This window comes from Anas platyrhynchos, chromosome 1, assembly GCF_047663525.1.
Source record: "Anas platyrhynchos isolate ZD024472 breed Pekin duck chromosome 1, IASCAAS_PekinDuck_T2T, whole genome shotgun sequence".
NCBI classification, from domain to species: Eukaryota; Metazoa; Chordata; class Aves; order Anseriformes; family Anatidae; genus Anas; species Anas platyrhynchos.
The window spans coordinates 21,357,270-21,383,574 of NC_092587.1; the positions used below are offsets into that span (position 1 = coordinate 21,357,270).

The following is a 26,305-nucleotide window of genomic DNA, read 5'->3' on the forward strand; positions in this document are numbered from 1 at the left end:
CACGCTGTCAGCAGATTCCTCCTATGTATTTTCTCAAGTTAGTGTATTTTAAGGACCAAACCCTGTCCTCACATAAATAAGTGGCCAACAATGCATTCCCTGTCCACACATTAATAAATGGCCAACAATACATTACTTCAGGATCTGTTTTGATCTTTAAATCATATCAAACTTGTGCTTATTAGCTCTTTTATTAAAAAGCTCTGCCAGAGACAGCTAATAAACATAAAAGTGGACCTAGCTCAGCTCAGGGAAGTATGTGCAAGTCTTAGGGCTGGGTCTTGACTACCCTTTGGTTGTGTTACGCTGTAGCATGGTGTACAACAACCAGCATGCCAGCTTCACTAAACAATTGAAGAATTTCCCTGTAAGAAATTCCACGTAGGGAGCCCTGAAGCTGAAGGATCTGTTAGGTGACTCAGTGATCGATCTGCAGCTATTAAATAGCATCTAGTCACAGGCAGCCAGGTGCGTCAGAGTGGTCCTGGCTGAACTCTGAGTAAGCCAGTGCCCTCACAAATCAGATGCCTGGGACTGTGTTATAAATTATTCCTGGTGGCTGTGTATTGTGTGTTCATGAAGCTCTCTACTCTTTCTCATGCTACCTAGTTAGCTAACAGTACAGATGAGATATATAGAATTGGGACCAGCAGCTAAGGAGAGAGAGTGCAGAGAATTCAACTCTGAATGGCATTCTCTTGGCCTCTGCATCTTGAAATATTATCTAACTGATTAAACATGTCAGAAAAAATGTATGAGCTTAGGCTGCAAACCTCAGCAGTGTGCAGTGGAGGTCAAGGAAACTCTGAAGTGCCTAATGTGAGAGACAAAGTGCCTGAAATCTCATTTTACTTTGGCTGCTCAGTGCCTCTTGGGATCAAGCACCACTTTTAATTTGAACAGAAGAGGAGAAATATGCCACTGATGTCTTCAGAAAATGGTTCAATATTTCATTAACAATACAAACATTTTATGCAAATTGTGACCTTTAATGTCAGCTTACTTAAATGTGGCACATGCTGTACTTGAAAATAAAAAGTTACTTTCCCAAGCTGAAAATATGGCCAGGAGGAAGAGCTGCGTGTCCTGCATGCATGAGCACAGTATTTAGATTTTTGTTTCAGGCCTGGTTTTGTCCTCTATAAAGAAGGAATTTCACCTGTAGTTCCAAAAGGACAATAACATAGAAAACCATGATTCTGCAGCGGGATACGCTGCCCTTCCTAGGTAACTCACCTCCAGTTCATCACTTCAGTTAAGAAAGAGTTAAGCTAAGACTGTTCCTGAAATAATTTTAGCAGAGTTTCATCACAAACAGAAATCGTCTTTATGAATCGGAAATTGTTAAACTTTCCTGTTAAAGACTGAGTCAACTGAAAAAGTAGCAGAAAACAAATCATCCACTGGTGAGTACCAAAGCAAGTTGAACATGCTGCTTCATACACAAGATATATGTGAGGTGTCATGTGCTGCCAGACTCTGAAGAGGAGAGCACATGTAGAGAGTAATTAGTGCCTTGTTTGTACAGATCCAGTAGGATTCTAGAAAACGCTTTACAGAGTTCTGGGAGGCTGTTTTATCGTAGAGACACCCATGACCCATTTCCCATCTTTCATTAAGGTGTATTTGCAGTAGAAGTCAGTCTGCTAGTCTCCTCCACAACACCCAGGATAAAATATGGCACAGGTGTAGAAAGCCAGTGGAAGGGCATGAGGAAGGTATAGGAGGTCAGTAATTGTCACCATAAACCTTCTCACTGTGGTAATATATTTTTATCAAACCTTTGTAGAGTAAAAGTTATAGAATATACACACAGAAACAGAAGAACATTTATTTTAGAGACTACTTAAATTTCTCCTAAGAGAAATTTCATCTCAGAAAGAGCAGTCAGGCATTGGAATGGGTTGCCCAGGGAGATGGCAGAGTCACCCTGGAGGTGTTTAAGGAAAGGTTGGACGTGGTGCTTAGGGACAGTTTAGTGGGTGACACTGGTAGTAGGTTGGACCAGATGGTCTTGGAAGTCTTTTCCAACCTTAATGATTCAACGACTCTGTGATTGTATGCATATTTTATCTTAAGCCAGGGAAAGGGCTTTATCAATAAACAGGAGTAATTAGTTTTCCAGAACATTACTCATTTAATTTATAATGTCTAGTAAGGATATTTTACTGTAATATGTCCTCATTAGACAATGATGAAATTGGACTGTACTTTCAAGTATTCTTGCAAACTTAGTGTTTAGCCATGTTGTTTCCGTGACACCATAGTGCAATATGATTATGATGCAAGCATGGAATTAACTAATAAAAAAAGGTTGTTGCATTATTTCCCAAGGATGGGTTTTGGGGTGCCACTCCAAAGTAAAATCATCGGCTCTCATCTAAAACAAGATCAAGAGCATGGTTTAACTATTTTCTCAGTGACTTGGCAAATGATTAGCAAAATACAAATACGTGGACAATTTTAATTTGTCGTGCTCAAGAAAGCTAGGCCGGAGTCCCAGATTCTGTCAGTTGCCCTAGGACTGTTACTTCAGCTAAAGATCTGGCCTAGAAAATTAAAAGCCAGATAGAATGAGTTGTTACATAGTAGCTATCATCAGCTTTTAGATACCATTAAACCTGCCACAGAAAAGGCAGTGAGGAGTTGATAGAGGAACAGTGGGGGATAGGAGCAAAATCCTGAGAGAAACCATAACTTCTTCCACCTCAACTCCCACAGACACATGTGGACTTATCTTGTATTCCTGAGGTTTAAGAGTTCAAATTGCTCTGGTTAGAAACAGAGCAAAACTGTCACTTCAGTAAGGATTTGTTCTGCTTTACATATTAATTACTTTGTGTAGTTCTCTGTTACCTTTCCATTCATCTATGGTTCGCTCTTTATTCTCTATTGACTCGTCATACAGCTCGGCCTCGGGTTCATCGTCTGGATCATGATACTGTACAAAGTATGGATGTGCAAGTGCTTCTGAGGCAGTAATTCTTTTATCGCTGTCTAATATAAGCATCTTCTCAAGAAGGTCTACAGCTAAAGGAAAAAGAGAAACTCAGATTAAAGTCACGACACCATCTAGAAGTAAAAGAGAAGGCAACTGTTTGCACAGAAACCTAGTCTCACCTTAAAATCACTTAACATTACTGGAAAAAACAAACAAACAAACCACAAAACATAGACAGTATAACAAACAAGTTTTGAAGATTTTTATACTGTGAGTAGAACTTTCATAGCTGGAAGAAGCTTCTGGTTTGCTTGTGATACGCACTTTGGTTCACTATAGTCTATTTGAAATCTGATTCACCTCTTCAGACATCCAAGGCTTTGATCTTGAAAACACCTTTGTGTGCTTAAACATCCTGCGTTGTGCAGCAGGTGCTTAACCTGATCAGTGCCAGCTCAAATAACGTAAAATGGTGAATGTACAACTATGCTTTCAATTAGCTGCATCAAAATCACCAGATGAATAGTCCAAAGCTTAGCATCAAGTAAATAGGTTTAAGGTCAACAGATGCAGACTATTAGATATAGGAGAGATCTGTAACTCTGAATTTGGTTTTATATTGAAAGTTTATCATGTTTAAGATATATAAAAATGATTTTTAGTGCTTTCATATAAGGATTGCCATCAATTGGCTTTTATGATATTAGTATGTAGCATGTACTCATGGACCTCATGCAAATAAAATCCATTTGTGATAAGAAAGCATTCACAACTACTTGTATTGGTAAAAATGAAATTGTCTTTCAATAAACAGAAAGAATTCAAAATACCTTAACTCAAAATACTTCCCTCCATACAATGTTTAATGTACACTTGATGGAACAGACGAAGCACTGTAGTAAGATAACTCAAGTGACTCAAGCATCTTCTTTGCCTCGTCACAAGAAGTGGTTCATAGAAAAAACTCTTTTGCACAGACAGATCCAATTGGCTAGACATAAAAACAGTAGTGCAGGATCAGGCCAATGGACTGTCTAGCCCAACATCCTGTGTCCAACAATGGCTAATAAATTCATCAGAAACAACACACAAAAAAGGCATTCAAACAGCTACATTTCCTGGTATATTCTACTCCTTGCCAGCAATTTACAGCTTGTGGCCTTCCTGAGCCAGAAGTGATGCCTCTAGTTTAGACCCTGTGACATTTTTTTACTTATGCCTGCTATATATAGCCTGCTTTTGTTTTTCATCCACAGACTGTTTTCATCCATAGCCTTTTCCATTAGGAGGTTCCTGTAATCTCCACCAAAAAAAAAAAAAAAAAAAAAAAAAAAGGACACAGGCTTCATGAAGGGAAAAGAGTCACAGGAGGACAAAAAGTTAAAGAATATTTTTTTCACAGTGCTGATCATTATTATATCGGATCACATAGCAAATGTAGACTTTAGTTAATATTTAGTGAAAGATTTAAACTGTATCAGTCTATCTTTCTTACCTAATGGATTGGCACCACGAAATACTGCTTTCAAGTCCTGTTGAGGCATATGTGGAAGAGATTCTATGTACTTTCTTGCCTAACAATAAATCAAGATACATAACATACACAGAGGTTAAATTTTGCCCAAGAGTAACAACACCAACTCTAAAAAATCAGAAGTAACACTCATTATGTTTCTTATACATGGGAAACCTTCTAACCAGTTACTCATGTATGTACTTACTAGGCCAGAGAGTTTCAAACAGCTATACCTTCCTGTAAGGGTTACATGTTAGCACTTCTGTTTTCACCTGTTCATACAGGTTCATTGGTTTGTATCCCCAGGAAACACATGTAGCTTTCAGCCAAAAACTGCAACCTAAATCATCTTCCAGTTGCCCTCAGCAATGTGGTATAATCCAACCTGCTTCCTTCCCTTCTCCCCCTCCTCTGTTGAACAGCAGCTTCACTAACCAATGAACAAAGCCTGATAGTCCCAGATCCTCAGATATTTAACAGAGTTTATAGCTTGCCTTGTCTCTGCGGCTGTGGAAGGCTCACCCAAACTCCACTAGGAAAGGCCTACAATCCTACCTGACCCCCAAATGTTAGCGTGCAGCCTGATGTTACATAAACAAAGAATTTCTTGGATGCAGTAGATAAATAAATGTTTATCAGTAAGTGAAGAGGCTGAATACTGATCCTAAATGCTACAGACACTAACAGGAGTTCTGAAAACAGAACAGTTAAAGAGGCAAATGACTGACCCCAAACCAGTAAAACCAAACCAAACAAACAAGAAGACCCCCACCAAGGAAACAACACAAACAAAAACAGGTGGTCTTTGAACAAACCTTAATCTTCTTAAAATATGTTTGTGTAACTGGTACAGCCTCCCTGCACATTTAGCAGGCATGTTAGAAAGAGGCTTGCCTATCTGTAGGAGGCTTACTAAACATCCTTGGCCTACTGAAGACAGCAAAGAAAATACAGCTGTTTGCACTGAGCTTTAAGTTAGATCCCAGACTGAGAAGTGTAGAAGTATCTTCAGCATTCAGCTCAGTGCATTATGAAGCTACTATAACGTACTCACAGAACCACAGGTTGAGGTTGAAAGGGACCTCTGGAGGCCACCTGATCCTACTGCCCTTGCTCACGCAGGGCCAGAGCAGGTTGCCCAGGACCAGGTCCTTTTCTGTAAAGCTCCTTTCCAGCCGGGTGACCCCAAGCATGTCCTGGTGCCTGGGGTTGTTCCTGCCCAGGTACAGGACTTTGCACTTCTCCTTTCTGAACGTTATGAGGTTGCTCTAAGACATAATCAGTGCAATCTACACGTATAGCCACAATTAGGAAACAGATCCCGTTCCCCATACAGATCTCTCTGCCATCATCTTAATTTCTGCAGCTACTACGAAATGATATAAAGATATTTTAAATTGTTACATAGCACATTCTGTTGTTAAATTTTTCTATTTTAACAAGACAGATCTATTTATTTTTTTCTGTTTTTTAGAAGATTTAGCATATTCTAATAAAATTGTAGACTACTATTAGTGACATAGTTCAGAATCTCAGTGAGGCTCCTGTCCTAATGGAAGTAAAACTTCATGCTTTGTGTCTCCAACCTGTTAAACCTCTATTAGCATTATCCCATTTTACTACAGGGGCTGACGACAAGGCTTTCTAAAAGAATGATTTTTTTTTTTTCTTAGCAGCTGTAGCCAGTCATGCAGAGAATGATGTTTAAAGACTGGTCAAACACGGGATTCACTCCACCTATTTTATTTTATGCCCCTTAAGTTCATAAAGGTAGCAAACGCATGCTAGAAAGTCAGTTTCTCGGGCACTAGTTTTTATATATGTACAAACAGCAGAGCAAAAGAGAGCTTTCACACATTCCTGCCTGGAAGGTACAGACTAGGTAGAAGTAAGAAGTACATTTATCTTATGACAAACATCTGTGAATTTGCGGATTAGTTTTTTCTGTGCTGACATCAATTAACATCACTAATCCAACTCTGAACAAGATATGGTCAAAATTAACTCTCATTTTAAGAACTCAAACTCAAATTAAGAAGTTCTTTGAAAACAACACAGACTTGCTAAAGTATACTTACCAACCTGTCAACTCTGCCTATATACTCGCCACAGAAACTCAACTAATAGAATCTAGATGTTTAAATTTATCTGAAAATAATGAAATGCGATCAGTTTAAACCTGTATTAACATGAAAAACTAACAAAACAGCTCGGTAACCTGTGCTGAAACATCCCATGAAATTGATCTTTCAGTTCCCATTTCTTTAGTCTTCTACTAATCACTGAAAATATCTTAAGGCTTAACATTTCAGAAAACCCCTGATCTTGCTGTTAAAGGAACAGAACAAAATTGCCCAGGACTACATGCAGCATTAAGTAATTTCTGAACTATAAGGACATATAACTATAATTTCTGGACTATAAGGACAAATTACAAGGTAAAGAATAATAATAATGAAGGAACAGAATAGATACTCCCATATACGAGACAAGTATTTCCAAGCAAGGTATGAATCTTTTTGACACTGCTTCTCTAAATAGGTAGCAGCAGCCCGGAGGTGACCTAGCAGCACTCCCATTCATTAACTTCACTTTTGGGTTCTCCATATACTCTAAACTTATAAATTGCCCCAGTGTAGCAGTTTCAGGACCCCTACAGATCCCTAAGGTCTACTTAGACAAGAAATCAAAGACAAAACCAGATACCATCTCCAGTAAGTGTTTAAGGTGTTTAATCTCATAATCAAAAATCTCACAAACTGACGGCTTATGGGCAAATCACACATTTGTATACATTATTCTGCATGCTTTACTGCAGAAGCCATAGAATCTTAATAACATATAAAAGCCAGAGAAGGTCCTATGCTTAGAACAGCACAGTTAAAGACTTGCCAGTTGATCCAACCCCCTGGTGCAAGGACTGATCCCCTTCCTGCCCCAGACATTCTCAAGTGCTCAGTACTCACAAATTCTAGGGCTGTGTATTGGTCAGTGCTGATGAGGTTTCATTATGCTTGGATCTTCAAGAAATACAGTGTTGGACTGGCTCAGTTCTGTCTGTTTACTTAAACAACTAAGATATCTTCATTAAGTTCAAAGAAAACCCATCAATATAAACATGAGCTGAAAATACCATCAGTATTGGACTGAGGTCTATATAGAGAACATTTAAGAAAACAGCTTCAGCTCAGGAGGTTTCCGTGTTGCTTATCTGATTTTTTACACTGTGTTCATTACCTGCCTTTGTCAATCAACACCACATCTCATTCCTTACAACACAGCTGTAAGACATTAGAGATATCACTAGAGACATAATAGAGCTGAACATCAGTTTGATTTTTTTTCTTATAAGTACAGCAAAAAAATAAAAGATCTCCAGTTTCAGTTGCAAAACCCCTTGGAAAAACCGAGTGAATGAGAACAGTTATTAAAATTAATCCAGTTGACAGTCAAGGCATTTGGATACCTCCGCAAAGAACATTTTTAATGGTGCTATTCTAGCAGTAAAAAAAGAGATCACCTTGAAGCGTTTGCTCATTTCCAAATCAGATATCTCTGTAACATAACCAGTGATGCACAATTAGACAGAGGAATGATAAAAAGTTAGTTAGCTGAATGAAGCTGTAAACTCACATGTTCTGATGATATCTTCTTCAGAAGTTCAGAACTGGGTGTACCCACAACCTCCATTATTCTCTTTAGTTGATCGATATCTGCGTTATTTCAGGAAAACTAAAGGCAGTGTAATAAAATTAAACAACACCACAGTCCTTCCAGGTTTAAACAGCTCATGAATTTTCATGTAGATGGTTAAGATGTTTAAAACTATTAAGCAAGACAATTACATTTTAGTCCATTGAATGATATCAGCTCATACCTGTGTAAACCTAATCTTGGAGTATTAAATTCTTTTTGTCTCTATTGCACTACGTGAATCTCTGTCAGGTGTACCTGTATGTGAGAACATTGCATGCAAAATATTGCTTGCTTGTCCTAGATCCCCATTGAACATATTCTTAAAGTTAAACTTAATTGCACGTTTATGTTTAAATGATATGAAGGATTTCTGAAAACAGCACATTTTACCAAATTGGGCTAGATTACTAATCTGAGAGCTGGTAAAAGGAAAATCCCCATTTTCTAGTTTTAAAAATCTGTTTTATTTTACTCTCAAGATTAAAAACGTTCAAATGTGCAATTTTCATTGTCATATACAACCTGTAAAGCATATTTTCCCTACAGAATGAAAGTTATTTTACAATTTTATTTGATGTAATCTTATAATTGTAGACAATATTTTTTTAGAGCAAAAATATCTTGTTTCTTGAAAACTAGATATACTGATTTTTCCAAGTATCACTTATCAGGCAATTGAACAGCTTGAAGCACAGCTACCATCTAGTTGAACATCTGAACAATGACTGTGATTTTAATGTGTTTAAAACAGAGACTAATGAAGCTCTTGAGCTATGAGAAGAAATTCTACAGCTGTATTTTATGCTTTTGTGTTAAGGATACAATCATTTCCCGGAAATAGGGCCTTCCCTTTCAATAGTTCTGCCATGATGCATCCAACAGACCAGATGTCAACTGCCAAAAATTGAAGAGAGAAATGTGTATGATGAATCAAAGAGATCATGAAGTAGAATTGACCCTAAGTTTAAATCTATAACTATATACAGCTGTAGGGAAATGAAAGTCTTTACAGTTTACCTGTTTGATTGTAGTGCATCCAGTTTAACATAATTTCTGGAGCTCTGTACCATCTTGTTGCAACGTATCCAGTCATCTCATCATCAGTTTGCCGAGCTAAACCGAAGTCTAAAATCTACAGAATAAAAATAATTAAATAAATCCCTCGTTACTTTTGTTATAGGTGATTTCCCCATTAGCTATTTCTGAGTTTGTCCAGCAGTCCAAGCACCTCACTATCAGTGAGGTAAAACCACAACACTGTGGATGAACTCATCTGCTCTCTCTGCTATGTGCAGTCTCTGGATCTATATAAAGATACTTCCATTGTGATGAATCTGGCTCTTTGTCCTCTAAGAAAAACTTTGCATTTTGCCTCAAGTTCAATTTTCCTCCAGCATTTATTTAATAAAAAGAAGCACTGCTGCTAAAAAAATGAACCATTGTCAACTGGGAACATTTGTATAAAATGCCAACAACAAATGCCACTAGCCATAACATTTAAAGACCATGCAGGCTAATCACAAACCCCCAGAAGTTCTGTTGTTTCCCTCTCGTGTCTGTCTAGGCATTGTTGCATGCAGGTAGCATTCGCCCAAATCACGCAGCGTTCTGATGGCACTAGGAGGGAAACATATATCCTGCGTAACGAGGTACATTTAAATCACATACCATCTGTTTTTGGTAGAACTCCCCCACTAAAACAACAACGGAGCTCTGTTTAGGTACACATATTACTCATAGGCACGAAGGCAGAATGTTACCCTCCATATGCTCTCCCTTGCTAAGTTTACACTGACAGGAAGTTACTTCAATTAATTTTTTTCTGTTCATTTCTTTGCTTTCCAATTTTTGATTAGTCTGTGCAGCACTAATTATGGAGCAAAAAGGTATTCCTAGTTCTAAGAGATACGGTTGTGAAAGAGTACTGTTTGAGCTTAAGTCAGTCATCCGAGCTATTTAGTATCTCTTCAAATAGAAATATGAACTAAGATCAGCCACAACCTCCCATGATGAGATCCAGTTCTATTTATTAAGCTGCTGGCAAATCCTTTTCACGGGGAGCATGAAAATTTTAAAAGCATTGTTCAAAATTCTGCTGTTATAATCCAATTTAAAGATATAAAAAGCTTAAGGAAAAATATTAAGGTATAAATAATAAATTAACATCTTTATTTTTAATAAACATTTAAGGCATTATCTTTCTTGAAAAAATGCAAGAGGTAAATAAGGCATGAATAAAGGCTTGAAACCTGAGTACTAATGCCTTTATTAAGTTTCAGCAATATTTCTCTTTAACAGCTGATGCGTTCTACCAAATGTGTATGCACACGCACGTTTTCCTTTTTTGTGACTCTATTTCCTTCTTGCTTGTACTTGGAAATATCCACTAGTTTGTTCTATTAGAAAATAATTTGGTATCAGAGGAAGTAAAGCTATAAATATAAACAAAGCAAAGAACATTGTAAAAAATGCTAGGAAGAGATGTGCACAAATACAATAATAGAAAAAAAAAAGATTAAAAGTCTCTTACGGTACAAAAGCACAGCACACATTTCAGAGGAGATTGATCAGAACCAGATGAACCATAAAATTTCACAGATGTGGAACATATATGTATGAAAACATTAAAGGATAATCATGACATTTGCTTAGCATCTGCAACTCTCACTAAACCAAGCAGGAACTCCAGTTTCTTACAACAGATTAGGATTAGCACATGAACCTAACTGCATTGCTTTCATTCAGTACTCTTCCTTCTTTTTTTTTTTTTTTTCTGTTCTCATAATATTTGGAAGCTTTTCCTAAATCCCTTGCAACTGGAATAAAGTGATTACATCAGAATCTCAGACAGAGAGAAAGATGTTTCTGGCTGTCACAGAAAAATGCTAAACTACTAATTTTTCAGCTTAAAGGCTTAGAAAGCTGGAAGACATCCCTTCTTTCTCTAGAGTCTCATGCTTATTATGTGATAGTGTATCATACAGATACAGAATGCTATGTATTTATATAGGCATATACATTGAGATAGTACTTGAGAAGTGTGGATTGTAGTATTTTGCTTTTTATTTTTATTTTTTTACAGTGGTAATTCAAGCATCAATACCGGTATCTTTTCATACCATTTCGATTTAATTTAGCTTGTGCATTCTGTAGATACAAAAATGAAAGTTGCTGCATGGCTTCATCTAAATACGGCAGATGTAGATATCATAGGTCAACATTTCAAGATGTACTCAATTAAGTACTGTCTCATGGGCCAAATGATTAGCCTATGTACTATCTGTGAAGAACTAGGGATGAACATTTTGCAAAGATACTTATGCTGATAATAAATTAACATTTGGAGGAAAACATGTTCATAGAAACATTTTTTTTTTTTTATGGCAGGGGAGCAGCATTAGCATACACACAAAATTACTGGAATCAGAAGCAAAAATGGCAGCTAGTGTTTCTTCGGGAAATCGTCATATTGAAAGGTAATACAACATTCTTCATCACAACAGCATGATTCATACCCTCAGCTCACAGTCTTCATTTACAGCCAGGTTACTGGGCTTCAGGTCCTGTACCAGAACAAAGAGAGTTTGTCAGAGACCATTTTAACCTTTCAAGATATATTCTATGTCTTGGTAACATGTTTGATGCATGGAGGGACACGCTTCATTCATGTTTATTAAAGCAATGGATGAACTCACCCGGTGGATGATTCCAGCTGAGTGAATATACTGCAACATAAAATGGAAAAAAAAGAAGGTAAGGTTTGAAGTCAGAGGTGAAGAAAGGCGTAAGTCACTTGATTTATCTTTTTGCTACTGGGACTGATGGTTTTATACACAGCAAAGATTTATGTCACATTACATTTTCAGGGCAAACGGAGATACGACTAATTTCAAAACCTACTTGCTGCATCTTACCCAGAGATAGATATTTCAAAAAAGGTAGCCATGAACACTAGATTCTATTATAAATAATAACACCCTCGATAATTCTTTTGTCAAAAGTTTCTGACCTATTTGAAATTTACTTCAGTCTTATCTAGGCATCCATTTTGATCAGCTCAGCTCTCAGTGAAGTCAGTGGCCTATGGAGCAGTGTAGTGGACTCCTAGATTATATAAATCCATACGATGAACACTGACTGCAGGTGCACCCCTGGACAGGTTAGTGGCCAGAAAAACCACCTAGGACACAGTGTTGCTTCAGATCCACTTCCAGCAGGGTCATGAAGCACAGTTTCAATGTTTAGCGTTTTTGCTATTTTACATAAAATATTAAAATTCAAGGACTGAGAAAATCTTACTTACTCTGTAATTGCCCATAGTTCAATTGTTAGGATCAACAGCCAGTTTATCTATATAATCTTACAAGGATCAGTAAGTGCTCTAAAACATTCTCTTCCATTCTCTAAAGAAGAATTTATCTTTTTCCTAGGAGCAGAGATTACCTGTAAAATGGGTATATCAACTGAAGAAAAACCCCAAGAAAACAAAATGGCATTCTTTTCATTCCAAACCTATGCACTGTTTAAGAACAGAGCAGGGACACACTTAAATGCTGGTTCACAATAGCTGTGAACAGCAGAGGAAACTAGAACACAGCTTGTAACAGAATTAGCTGTGTGCAGGTTCTGCTGAGACAACAGCTGCTGTAGGTACCACCATGCAGCCAGCTCAGCGGTCTGCCAAACTGCTCCATCCCAAGCTAATGCTCCCGATGCTCAGATGGCTTCTGCGGGGCTTGAAACCTATACGGGTACTGCTGGACCAGAGAGTCCAGAGCGTACTCGGATATAAGAATACAAGTTGTAATGACCCCAGCTTAGATGTAAACAAGGACTTATCTCTGATCAAATGTTCAGCCACTGAGATGTGAGACTTTCAATTCCAGTAGAGACAAACCACAATCAACCCCTCCCCTTGGAAACAAGCTAGTGCATTTCTGAAATTCAGAATTCACTTTGCAGCACAACTCTTCCTGCTCTTTAGCTCTGATGCAACTTACTCTTACATTCAAAACCGCATGCTGGATAATTAACTCTGGGATCCATCTTCATAGTTAAGCTGTTAACTTAAGTAAATGTGACAAAGCAATTAAGGGCTCAGCTCTGCAATTCTTATTCACTAAAATCTGCACTTAAATTGACAGAACCCACGTGCATGAATAACAATTACCCTCTCAGGCACCAGGTGACTTGCTCAAAACCACACAGTAACTACATCTCAGAGCCTTTTATCCCAGCTTGCTTTCAAACATGCAGTTAATTTTCCATGTCAAAAGTATCAAATATTATAAATTTAAGTACTAAAGCAGCAGAATTTTCTTTTCTTTTTGCACATACCTGGACAGGAACTCTCTTGTAGGTCTAAAGACCTCTCTGTGTAGGTCTAAAAAATGTTTATCACCTAGTACTGGGAAGCATTTTTAAAATCTTCTCCTATTTATAGACACTTTTATGTTTAGTGTCTGGAAGATGGTAACATTTTAGTTCTTTAGAAAGACAATTTTGCTACAATTTCTTTGCCAATTGCCTATGTTACTGACTTGTATACATTTTAACAGCTATGATTATACATCTTAACAGCTATGATCAAAGGAAACAATGACTTTACAGGCAAAATAAATCCTATGTGATTGTGTGCAACATTGTCCATTGCTAGGACAAACTATTACTTGCAAAAGTTTCCCAACAAACCCAAATAATTTGGCTATCTCTTCACTCGTGATGATCTGTACAAAAACCATGGCCGTAGCTTTTCCAACTGTCTCATGTCTTTCATGAATGTGAACTACTTACATGCTATATCAATTTCACATTTTTCAGAAAATTTTTCACTACTTTCTCTTGAAAGAGGAAATGTCTAAAACACACTGCTCACATGAGAGACCATAAGACAAGTGAACCTCCTTTAAAAGTAACTTAAATAGACACCGATCTACAGTTAATGTTTAAGGGAAATATTCACATGCATTGTGCATGTCAGCACTTGCAGGCTTGGGGTTTTATTTTTGGTAAGCAAAAAAATAATTTCTGAAACAATTGCTGCTATCTGTGCGCTCTTAACACAAACACGAGTGTTTTAAGCACTGTCACTTCAATGAACCAGTCATTACTACAACATTTTGCTTGTTGCCTCTAATATCCTTGTATTCAACCAGTACCTTAAGACCTCGAAGTAACTGGTAAATGAGAAACTGTATGTGGTCATCTGTTAACTTCTGGCACTTCACAATGTTATTCAGGTCAGCACCCATTAAATTTGTCACAAGATACCTGCAAAAACAAAACAAACCCTATATAAGAAATCCAAAAAAGAAAATACCTCATTTAAGATTGGCAGAATGGAAATCCTTGTAAGAGCAGCACATCCAAAGAGTAACTACACACTCCCATGTAGATTCCTTTTCCATTTTCTGCTCATACAGGGTTTATGTCCCACCAGTCAGCTATGAGCTCTAATAATGGCATCACAGCTATGAGATTTAATGTCAAGAAAAAGAAAAATTCTTATGGTACATTAAAAGTTTTTAACTGTGTTTTCTCCATGACATGTTACAGCAGTTCAGTGTAGCCTCGTGTCTTGAGATGAATAGGAAGTCTTACCCAACACAAAAGTGCTTGGGGCTTCAAACCTACAGCTTCTGTGAGGCCCTGTAATATCTGATGATGGAGATTAAAATTGGATTGGTTGAAATAACAGCATTTTGTATAACTTCTTTCCCCACCTTCATTGGAAGTTTTATTTTTTGAGAAATTTTGCAGAAATATTGATTCTGTTCCAAAAAAAGCACTGGGATAAAAGTATGCATCTACCATTCCCAGATCTCATTTGTGAAGTTTTGCCCTCTAGACAAAGGAAGTTTGGCCAATAATTTTAATGGATTAAAATAATAAAATAATAACAATAATACCACCATCACCAACAACAATTTTTATTTTTTTTTAAGTTAGTTACTATTTTCTCTTCTAAGCTACTTACCTAGTTGCTTATCCCAGATGCAAACCAAGAACAACTCAATATAAATGGTCTGTTTGAGTAACACCGAAATACAACCAGCCCTAGGTTAGTTGGGAATCTAGCCTAAATTTACCTTGCTTAAGTTAGCCAACAAAATACTTTCCTGCACTCCTGAACAATCCCATGTAACTGAAGAAATAATCTACAGCTAACAGACAACTGAACTGAAGAATTTTTAAGTTTACTGCCATTCATGCAACACCAACCCATTTACGAGATAGCTATAATATGTCATCATTCAAAAAAGTATGAAAATAAGGCCTGTTCTCTGGCTTTTCTTTTTAGGGAAAAATTGTTGAAAGATTCACAATTAAAGTTCTTCACACAAAACCGACTTTGGCTTCAAGTCTATTCGAAAAGTATGTGCTTCCTTTTTAAAACTAGAGTGGTACCTAGTTACTAACTAGTCAGAATTATTTTAAAATTTTACTTACACTTCATTAAAATTTTCTATTGATGTTGCAGGTGTAAAAACATCTAGCAATCCTATAACCTGAAAGACAAGAGAATTGACATTTTAGTTTTATAAATACATAAAGCGATATATAATTAGTATTGACAGTGCTTAGAATTTTTGACAGGAAGCGTACAAATACACAACACATGTTCATCTTGCAAACAACAGGTGGTTTATGCAGGTAGAGATGCAGCTATTTCCATGGCTAATTAAAAAATCTATTAATTACAAGAAGTAGAACAAGACTTTAGATGATCAAAGATAAAGACAGGAAAGGTAATGTCTCACTACAGAAAAGTTGGTTTGTATACTCACTATACTTAATATTATGCACAATTTCACGAGTTATCTTGTTCTGCTGTTAATTAATGTTTTTAGCATTCCTTTTGCATGATACTTTTAAATCCACCATATTTTATTCAGGCCTCCATTCATCAAGTTACTTTTAAGCAAGTGGATACTCTCATTGAAATAAACTATCTCATAAACTTAGGCGTAAGTACTGAATTGTTTGGGGCTTGATGTTCCACTATCTTTCATCTAGGTATTACATTGTCCCTAATTTCAATGAGAGTATCTGTCTTAATTTCTCAGTAGAATCCAAATTCAGCAAAAGCAGGTTTGAGGTATTCTTCTTTTCCTGGACTGATGTTTCATTAGCATCCAATAGCAGTGAGCAGCACACTCTATTACTTCAGTTACAGAAGAGTAGGACCACTTGTTTCAGATTTTGTTAGCTGGATATTCAAGATCAAACTGGATCATTTTATAATAAAAAGGCAGCTTTTTACTGAAAACCTCTACTTTACAGTCAGTGACTTTGCTACAGATGAGATAGCTAGGCCCAGGTATCCTGGGTAGCCAGAAAGAGAGCTGTATATACTTTCCTAACAAGACTGTACCTACTTGAAATTCAGCCTATATTACAAACTTGTGTCATAAAAATCAGAAGGAAAAGCACTCACTCTCCACTTACGTTCTCATGCTTCATATGCTTCAGCAACCGAAGCTCTCGGTAGGTCCTCCTTGCATGAATAAGCGATTGGAAAGGTCTTGAAAGCTTTTTTACTGCCACCTTCTGTCTTGTTTTGGTATCATAAGCTGAACTACAAGAAAAAAAAAAGTCTATGTTGAAGGCATGTCCTGTTTCAAAGCTCTCCATTAGTTCACTGTAGTTCTCTGGAGAAACTTAAGCTCTGCAGGGGATTCCTGCTCCTTCCTTTGCCCTCTTTTACCTTCTGCTCATGGACTGCAACGGGGGGAAGCTAGTCAGCAGTAACCATGAGCATTCAAAGACAGTTCCCATCACGTTTCCTCGGGAAATGCCAGTAACAAATGAACAACAGGTACATGCCTTGAACTGCAGCCCACAGATCCTGCTGACATAAAGCACGTGCTTAACTTCATACGTATGGAGATGTCCCACGGAAGAGGACACTAAATACAGACATAAGCATTTGCGGGAAAGGGAAACCCACTGGTGGTTTTTGTGCATTACAAGACATGACAAATACAACACGGCACAGTACAGTCTGCAGTGTAGCACAGGAATAGAAACGATCCCTTTATATTTTACTTCATGACACTAAACTGTATGATTACAAAAATATTCAGTTTGCTACTTTCTCTTCAGTTTTCCACTTTCTCATATTACAGAAAGAATTGCTTTAAATTGTTATTCATTAAATTAAAATTTTGTTTTGTTATTCATTAAATTAAAATTTTGTTCAATTCTAATGCCTAGAAATTCTGTTTAAACTGTAGACAACACTATCTGCAATTGCTAGCAACAGCATTAGCAAGCACAGAACCCTGGCATATTCATCTTCCAGAACATTTTTGAGTTACAAAACACTGAAAATTAAATAACATGAAAAAATGCACAGTATAGGATGACAGTGGTCAATAGGCACACTAGGTGCTAGTAGCTCCTCATGGTCAGTGTTTAAAACACTCCTGAGAATTGCAGTAAGATCACCTGTTAGAGACAAAAAGATCTGTCTTGCCTGGAGTGGCTCCCAAACTATTACACTAAGCCTACAATCAGCTCCAAGGTGGTGGACTCCTACACGTATTTGGCCCACCAGAAAGTCATGAAGAGCCAAGTGCAGCAGAAACTCTTCATTTCCAGTCAGCTAGAGGACAAGGCAGTGTTTCTAACAAGAAGCAAAACCAGATACAAACAACACATGGGTAGCAAGAACAGTGACATCAAAAAGATGATCATGATCCAGCTATCTTAGACTTCACCGAATCTCTCAGAAGGCCAATGCAGAGCACAATCCAGCAGTGTTTTATTCAATAAAAACAGAGTAAGAGGAAGTAGATTTAATCAACAAGTTTCTTGCAGGCACCATGGAAGGAGTGAGTCACTCACGAGATAAATGAAATAGATAAGCAGATTACTTAGCCAGTTTCTTGCAAGCATCTCAGAAGTGGATCTTCAGGGAAGTTTTAAAGGTGTAGAGGGTTGTGGCTTTGCAGAGCACCTCAGGAAGGGCTTTCCCTGAGCAGAAGAAAGAAAGCATAGGAAGTAGGAGAAGACCCATATCACCCTGAGGAGAGGTGGACAGGACATGATAAGACACTTGTTCTGACAGAAGGGTAGGGACACAGTTATTCAGGATATGAGGACACTGTGTTACTCAAATGTATGGAGGAGCTCAAGCAATGGATGGTGCAAGAAGAACTGACAATAAAGACATGATAAATACCACACGAGTGGCCACAAACACAACGTGAAGGTTGCAAAAATCAATCTGAAGAAATAGAAGGGAAGCCAGTGCTTCACTGTTAGTGTAACAAAGATGAGACAAAATTGCCATGAGTGTAATCCTGGTCAACGAAGCCAATGGAGAGCACCACAGCCTCAGAAATACATACTTGCTAGATCCATTCTAACTTCTTCCAGTAAAAAGGAAATGTTTATACAGATAAATAAATAAAATTGCCCAAAACAGCAATCTGTGCTTAACATCTCAACTATTCTGGCAGTTCACAAGCCTTCCCACTCACTGTTGTACCGGTTTGTGAAATACTGTGTACGTTATACAAGGCTAGGAGGAATTAGGCTTTAAATCCCATTATCATGATAAACATCCCTTTCCTCCCAATTCTAAGGTCAAACGTGGGTTTCAGCATTTTAAAAACTGCTGATCTTTAAGACAGATTGCTTTTTACCCTCCATATGACTCAAGGCTGCAAAGCTTTCAGATGGTATAAACTATTTTCCACTTTCAGTAATTCTTATGACAGCAGCTTTTTAGACCCAGGATGGAAACACATGAGGACCAACAACAACAAAAACACCCACAACATCAACAACAAAAACACAAAAGCAAACAGAAACTTGAATTTGACCTCCAATGGGAAATGATGAACCGCAGCTGAACAGGCCAGGCGCGGTCTTGGTCTAAACGTGTTCCCTCACAGGCAAGGAGCTGTGGCAAGTGACAATCAGAGCTAATGCCTTCAAGCTTTTTCCTCATTTACCATCATCATATTTCAAGTTATTAACTCTGAAGCATTCAAAACAATAGATTTTGCTTTGTTAGGACTCTTTTCTTTCTCAGATCCAAGGGTGACTAGTGTCAGTGACCTCTGCTCGGAGGCAGAAGGCTGCTGCCTTCATTTCTTCCCATCTCTGAGTTTGGACTCGGTCTCTGCCTCTCCCTGTTCTACCATCACAGCTGTGATCTGAGTTGTCCCCTGAGTCCCTCATGACCCCCTGTGTGAGCTGTTAGGCACCAGGACTAACTGTGTCCCTGCCCGTGCCATTTTCCTCAGAGCATTTGGCCTCCAGACCGGCTCCCCGGACAGCAGGCCTCTGGTGCCGGCCATGGCAGCTCTGAGGGCCCAGCTCTGCCTGGTGCCACCAGAAACCCTTCCTCTGGGGCCTGTGACCAGCTGCTGATGAAAACGAGCCCAAACAGCTCCTTCAAACAAGCCAAAGGTGTGCTGTTATTAAAAAAAAAAAAGGGTTGGAGACCCTCACCTTCCCTTACAATGCACTGCACTCACATTCTTCCCACCTCTGCCTTCAAACTGAGGGCACTTCCCTGTCAGGCTTGGCCTTTGCAGCATCTCCCCAACAACTGCCAGAAACTCACAGCTCCTTTTCCTTTTGCAAGGCATTTTCTACTCTTGTGGGTCCTTGGGAGCTCCTTTGGCAAGCCAGTGGTGTAAAAAATGCTTCCACCTGGCCACAAAGCATCCTCCCAGCGGTTCACCTGCTGCTACCCGAGTTTCTCAGGTTACTTATCCTCGGGTGTCCGGCTGCTGATGGTTACATTATCTCATGTAGCATAATACCACGGAGATAAACTTTGATACTTGCAAAGGGATATCGCCTTGACACTTCATTCGTAGAAAACAGTGAAAGTGAGTTTTTAATTGCATATTGTTGGTATTTCTACCACTACCACAGAGCAGCACGCCCTCACGCCTCAGCAGTATGTCGGAACACCACGTTAGACAGAATTCCTATCACAACACAAAAAGAAACACAATTCAAACTATATTTTATTCTACCAGGAACAGTTTTGTATCAATCTTAGCAACAGCCCTTTTAGACATGATTGCTCTTGACCCAGAACCCCAGGCAGTTACGCCAGGCATTTTTGCTGCCTGTCCTTTCCAAGATCAAGGATATAAACGAGCCGATGTTCTCCCTGCAGGGACGGCATCGTTTTGACAGATTGGAGACTTTTGCTTGATGTAATTTTCAATCAGTGCCTAAATTAGAGATACCTTTCCAGCGTTGTCAGCTCCTGCGTCTAACACTTCTGTTGACGTCCCACTAGATGAAAGAAGAATCTCTATTTATATGCACATTTCTCCTGTTCGTAGGCTTTCAGAGAAAAGTTTGAACAAACAAAGCTTACGCAGCCCAGAAACTCAGGAGGCAAAATGCCCAGGTTTCGTGCTAACCTCATGACTTTGGGCATGGGTTTTAGTAGTTGCTGTTTATAAATATTGACTGTACATACAGTCATTTCCTCAGTGTCCATGGTCAGTTTATCCCCTGTGGTTGTGGACCGGTAATACTGGACAAACCACTCGTGTGCAGCCCGGTCACATCCTCCAGGGCTTTAGGATTAGGAGCACACTACTCAGCTACAGCTATTTAGCCTTTAGATCAGATTTCTCTCAGCAGCTGGAGGGCTGCTTGTTGGAGCCCAACCTATCGAGCCATGCATGGAGCTAACTCGTGTCCCACTTTGTAAACTGCAGTAGGCGATGCAGGAAAGACTGCTCGTGGGATCAGCAGGTCCTGTCCCTGACCTTACTAATTTTGGGGCTCTGGGAGGGCTCATTAGCTGGGCACGATACTACACAAGACACCTGGAAAAGGGTCATCTTGAATGAAGTGTTTGGTCCAGTAAGTTCTCTTCATCCCAGGAGTCAGCTCAGGTCTAGCTGATGCAAGATGAAGGCATGACCCAAGCTGATCATGGGTGATGCCAGGATGGTGCCCCTGCAGGGAGCTCCCAGCTTCTAACAGCTGATTGTCCATAATACCCCATCACCCCAGACAACTATATGGTTTTGGTAGTCTGCAGAGAGTGATTTGGTTTTATGTTTGTGGAAGCACTGTATCTGTAGAAATAACTATTCCAAGAGATTCTTATGCTAAGAGATTATTTTTGGATTAAGTGGAAAAAAATGCAGAGATAACTAACATTTCTGATTTATTTTATACAATTCAGTGTCCCAGCTCGGGAGGCTGTTACCCCTATGGCACCACAAGTTTGACAACTGGTTGGACACCCTACACAAAACATGGAGGGAATACTATGCACAAGTGGATCCTTAAATTTGTTCCATGTGATGATGCTACTAGGTCTAGGATACATATGTTTGAGGCTATTGTTTTTACTTCTTTCACTGCAACACAACACAGGAGTTTCTTTCCTTCACTGGTCAATCCAGGGGCCACACTCCTCCAGTAAGTGAAGACTCCCCATTGCATATAAGGGGAAAAAACAAAAGCAAATGGAATGTAATTCATGCTCAAAACACAGATTCGCATGAGCAGAGCTTTAATTTTGGTAAGAAAGAAGGTAACATCCAGAAAATGAAATGGAAGTACACAGAATATCTGCCACATATTTGGTACAGCCACAACCCTGAGCTCTTATCCACAGACCTAAGCTCCCTTTCACAAACTCTTCGACTCCTTTCATCACAGGAGACATGAACCTCCTTGTGGCCAAATGTCCCCTAGTAACATCCTGATTTCCTAAAAAAAAAAAAGGTAACAGCAGCAGAAGGGTGTATGTGAGCAAGCTCTGGGGGGAAGGAACAGAAGAGAGGTCAGCATGCAGAGCACATAAGCACTGCTACAGACAGTCTTTACTGCACTGTGCATCGGGAAGTAAATTAGGAAAAGGGGGACACACAGGAATCCCGTCCTGGACATTTTCTATTGCCCAGTTCCTCACAACTGCAGTGAATGACAGCTCTTTTTACAGCTCACACAAATGTCACTTAATTAAAGTCATCACATGAATAACAAGGCTTTTGGGTTTTGTTTGCAAGGTTTACTTTGTGATCTTTGTCTTCTGGGTCTTCTCCCGGATCTTGCTCTTCTTTTTTTTTAAATAAAGCTCTTTTTTTTTTCTTTTTTTTTTCTTTTTTTTTTCTTTTTTATGGGTCTACCGATTGTTATAGTATGGAATATCTCCTCAGGTATATATAAATACCTGAATGGAAGATACAACGGAGACAGAGCCAGGCTCTTTTCAGTGGTGGCCAGGGACAGGACCAGAGGCAGTGGGCACAAACTGGCACACAGGAGGCTCCCTCTGACCACCAGGCAGCATTTCCGTGCTGTGTGGGTGGCTGAGCACTGGCACAGGCTGCCCAGGGAGGTGGTGGAGGCTCCTCCTTAGAGATGAAAAGCCGCCTGGATGTGGTGCTGGGCAGCTTGCTCTGGGTGGCCCTGCTTGAATGGGGGTTGGATCAGGGGACATCCAGAGGTCCTTGCCAACCTGTCAGTAGTCTTAAAAAAAGTACACACAGCATCTACCCAGCACCAGAAAATGTACCGTAACAGCTACTGGCAGTGCGGCAAGAGAACAGCAGAACAAGGCCACACAGTAAGCTTAAGCTAAGCAGCAAAGTAAATCCAGTAACTGGTGTGTTCGTTTCTTCTTTATAAAGGTTTTCTTACTTCACACAACTTCAAACTGGTGATTTCCACCCCCAAGAGCCAGACTTGTGGTACAGAGTTTATATTTGTTAACGAAACCACACAAATCACAACACGTATGTGCATCGGAAGGAACCCACAGAGAAAAAAACGAGACAGTAACAAGACAAAAGGTGGGAGGATGAGTAATGGGCACCTCTGAAACAGCGCACTGATCTCCCATTAGAGAAGAAAACCTTCCTTGATGGTGTCAGGTTATTGCATTGTAAAATTCTATCCTATCACTTGGATATTATTCTAACACACTGCGCTGAGCACTCCCATCAATTGTTTTGGCTTTAGTTCAATCACTGTCAATTATCTCAGATTAATTCACCACCAGATCTAAATATAAAAGCAGGAAATATCTATTATAGATGCGACACAATTGTTCATTAACCAACACAAAAACAAGTGCATACTCTTAGGCAGGCATTGCAATGGTACTAAAATATAATTGCTCTCCATTTGTTTACAGGCATTGCCAATCTTTTTTTTTAATGTTACAACACAGTAATAATGATGCTGTATCAGCCTCTGAATCCACGAGCTCTTTTGCATCTTCTGGTCTGTCTCTTGTGTCTCCACAGTGACTTAAATATTCAAATAACTTTAGAGGAGAGCAGTCACACTTTTCTAGGTGAAGTTATCACCAGTAGAGCTTATAGCAGTGGGAGTGATGCATATAAAATTACCGTTGCGGGAAAAACATACAAAAGGTTGGGGTCAGAAGCTGTCAGCCTCCTCAGCACATGTAGCCAACTCACGGATACTAAAATAATCGTGTATTTTAGATAGCCTGTAAGCCCAGTGCCGGTATTTAAGCAAGAAAATCAGTCAACTGCCACAAAGCCAGATTAATGCTAATGACGACTGTATTCTGTTCGGCATTTCATTAGGGAAGGCTGCCAGGTAGTTACAAATTACGGGCTCAGAACCTACAGCTAGCAGGTAATGTGGATATAAGGTTTAATATGAGAAACATTAGTGCTTTCAAATATATTACATAAATCTAAACAGACGAAATCTGACTTGCATTCTTGTCCTTCTTTCTCCTATTCCTCCCCCACTTCTCCTTCGCATTTCCTGTTTTCTCTCTCTATGCTGGCCAAAATATTAAACGTTAGCACTTTGTTCTCAGGTCACGTAGGGGCTCTGCAGCGCCCTGCCTCCCCCGAGCCTATACCCAGAAGTAGGACACGGGCTTTTAGGTACCGACTAGCTCAGGGCTCTGAAACTGCAAACAGCTCTTCGGGAAGCTTTGTGGAAGCGACCAGGCTCTGAGACTCTGGAAAGGGCTTGTGCACCCTGGGCAACTGCAGGCACCATCAGTTGTGATGGCCTGAGGGGAAAGCAGTAAGCCATGCTGCTGCTATACCATGTGGCCAGGAAGGTGCACGTTGCAACAAGTTATGCTGAAGTAGAGACGGGAGAGACCCTCTGCAGAGAATTTTTTATTTTATTATGACCACACAGAAGGCTGTAATTCCCTATTTCTTGCTTTCTGCCACAATTGGCTCGTTTTGTGCCCCTCATCTCTTTGCCACCCCACCCCGCTCTCTCAAAAAGGTCTCACTAATTCCTCCCGAATTAATACCAGCAAAACACAAAGTGATCTTCCCCACTTCTTGAGCTTGTGTTTTTTTCACCCTCCCTGCAGCTCCTTCCACCACACTCCTCACACACATATGGGTGTTTCTCATCTGCTCTCCAAGTACTCCGCTGGCTTAGTGACGGCGCCCTACCAACAGAGCTCAGCCCCGGTTATTCTCAGCCCTCCTTATCCTTCCCTACAAACACTTCCTTTCTGATTCAATATCTTTCACTAAAAGCACTCTTAGACACTTTCATTTTAAACACGAACCTCGACTCCACTGATTACCACCCCTCTTCCCTTTCCTTTCCAAAGTCAGTCGCAACGCTGTTTTAACAACTGGAAAACATGCAGAGTAAAACGGGATGGGAGGAGTCCCCTGCGGGCTGCACTCCATCCCGGTGCTCCAGCAAAGCCACCTTCACCCGGCTCTCCAGTGCTGTCTCCATGGACAATGCTCAGAAATGCTCTCCTGTCTTTTTTTCTTCCTTCCTTTCTTCCTTCCTTCCTTCCCTTCTTCCTTTCTTTCATGAAACTTCTTGAATTCTTGACATCCCTTGGCTTTGTAGCTGCAAACCCCACGGTGTCTTCACTCCCAACAGCCATTTCGTCATCTTCCTCTGACGGTCTTTCATACTCTGCAACATTTTCTTTGCTTAACTTCTTTTCATCCATTCATTCTAGCAATGCTGTTGCAAAGATCCTTCCCCTAACCTGTAACATCGACCATGTCACTCTTTTTATTTATTCCCCACTTATTTATTGAGCCCACTGAAGTCAACTGGCTCTACATGTGCCTGGGATCCTGCCTTTAGCTTGTAAAGATCTACACGGTCTTCCAGCTGTATTTACACGCAGGAGCTGTGCATTATCACCACTCCAAAATCTTATCTTAGCATGTACTATTTAAACAAGCCTGGAATGTTACAGCGACACACATCATAATTCCAGTAAGGTGATCTTAGAGTTGAAATCTTACACTTAGTATCACTAAGGTGAAGTAAAAGGTCCCTTTAAAAACGTTATCATACGAAAGTCACCAAGTGCAATCTTGGATGGGGGAATTTTTTGCTTTGTTAGTCAAAGACAATTTATATCAGGTTTTTAAAAAACTCACACACTACTCAGTTGGCTCAGCATCAAGGACAACCTCGGTAATCTCCCGTCCCAGTCTTGCATGCTACTGCCCTACATACATCACGAGTGACAATCCAGCCAGAAACCACAGCACTGTGTGGATGGGGGAAAGAAGGGGCTGAACTTCAGGATTGAAGTCTTCTGCTTTTATTTTTCCACTCGCACTTCCTCAAAGCGAAATAGAAGCCTAAGCCACCTCCCATTTTTTACACAAGATAAGCCAGGACAAAAACTGAATGACCCTTAAGCATGCTCTTATGGTTAGCGGGATGAAGGGACCGGCCTGTGTAAGTGCTACACCGTGCAAATGGCTTAGGGCAGGCTCTGCCTACCCGCTTCCTGAACTGAGGCCTGTGTCATTACCCTCTGACTTAGCAGGCTGCTTTTTAAAATGTATTATGCAACCTGAGTTTGTGCTAGGCATTGCACAGGCTTAAAAGTAAAGGAGAGTGACTGCCCGAGGAAAGGCAAGAGGTACGGAAAAATCAGCGCAGGGAAAGCACAACTGATACCTTCTGAGGAAACAGCACATAAGTTTCTGCTCGGGAAGAAGTCCTTGACTCACTTCTGTTAATCTTGCAAGGTCTTTTCTTTCCAGGGAAGGCAGGAAACAGAGCTTTCAATATGCTAATGGGAAATCACCCGTTGGAGAGATCAGAGAGAGCGTGCTGCAGAAGGCTGTCTATACCTCCCAGGCAAAGGTAGGATTAAGTAGGTTGGAAGACAGTTTACAAAAGCTGGCATGAAAAGAGGCGTA

General features: G+C 39.6%; 1 protein-coding gene across 2 annotated transcripts in view; it reads right to left on the reverse strand.

Moving 5' to 3' along the window:
- MAPK11 (mitogen-activated protein kinase 11) overlaps positions 1-26,305 on the reverse strand; it is a 32,419-nt gene that overhangs the window by 2,176 nt on the left and 3,938 nt on the right. For both annotated transcript variants that reach the window (XM_027458243.3, XM_072033093.1), the window contains exons 2-11: positions 16,602-16,731; positions 15,603-15,661; positions 14,312-14,423; positions 11,849-11,878; positions 11,669-11,716; positions 9,171-9,285; positions 8,976-9,047; positions 8,091-8,170; positions 4,437-4,515; positions 2,857-3,030 (exon numbers count right to left, since the gene is read on the reverse strand). In XM_027458243.3, coding sequence (XP_027314044.1) covers positions 2,857-3,030; positions 4,437-4,515; positions 8,091-8,170; positions 8,976-9,047; positions 9,171-9,285; positions 11,669-11,716; positions 11,849-11,878; positions 14,312-14,423; positions 15,603-15,661; positions 16,602-16,731 — 899 coding nt within the window. The remainder of the gene's footprint in view (positions 1-2,856; positions 3,031-4,436; positions 4,516-8,090; positions 8,171-8,975; positions 9,048-9,170; positions 9,286-11,668; positions 11,717-11,848; positions 11,879-14,311; positions 14,424-15,602; positions 15,662-16,601; positions 16,732-26,305) is intronic.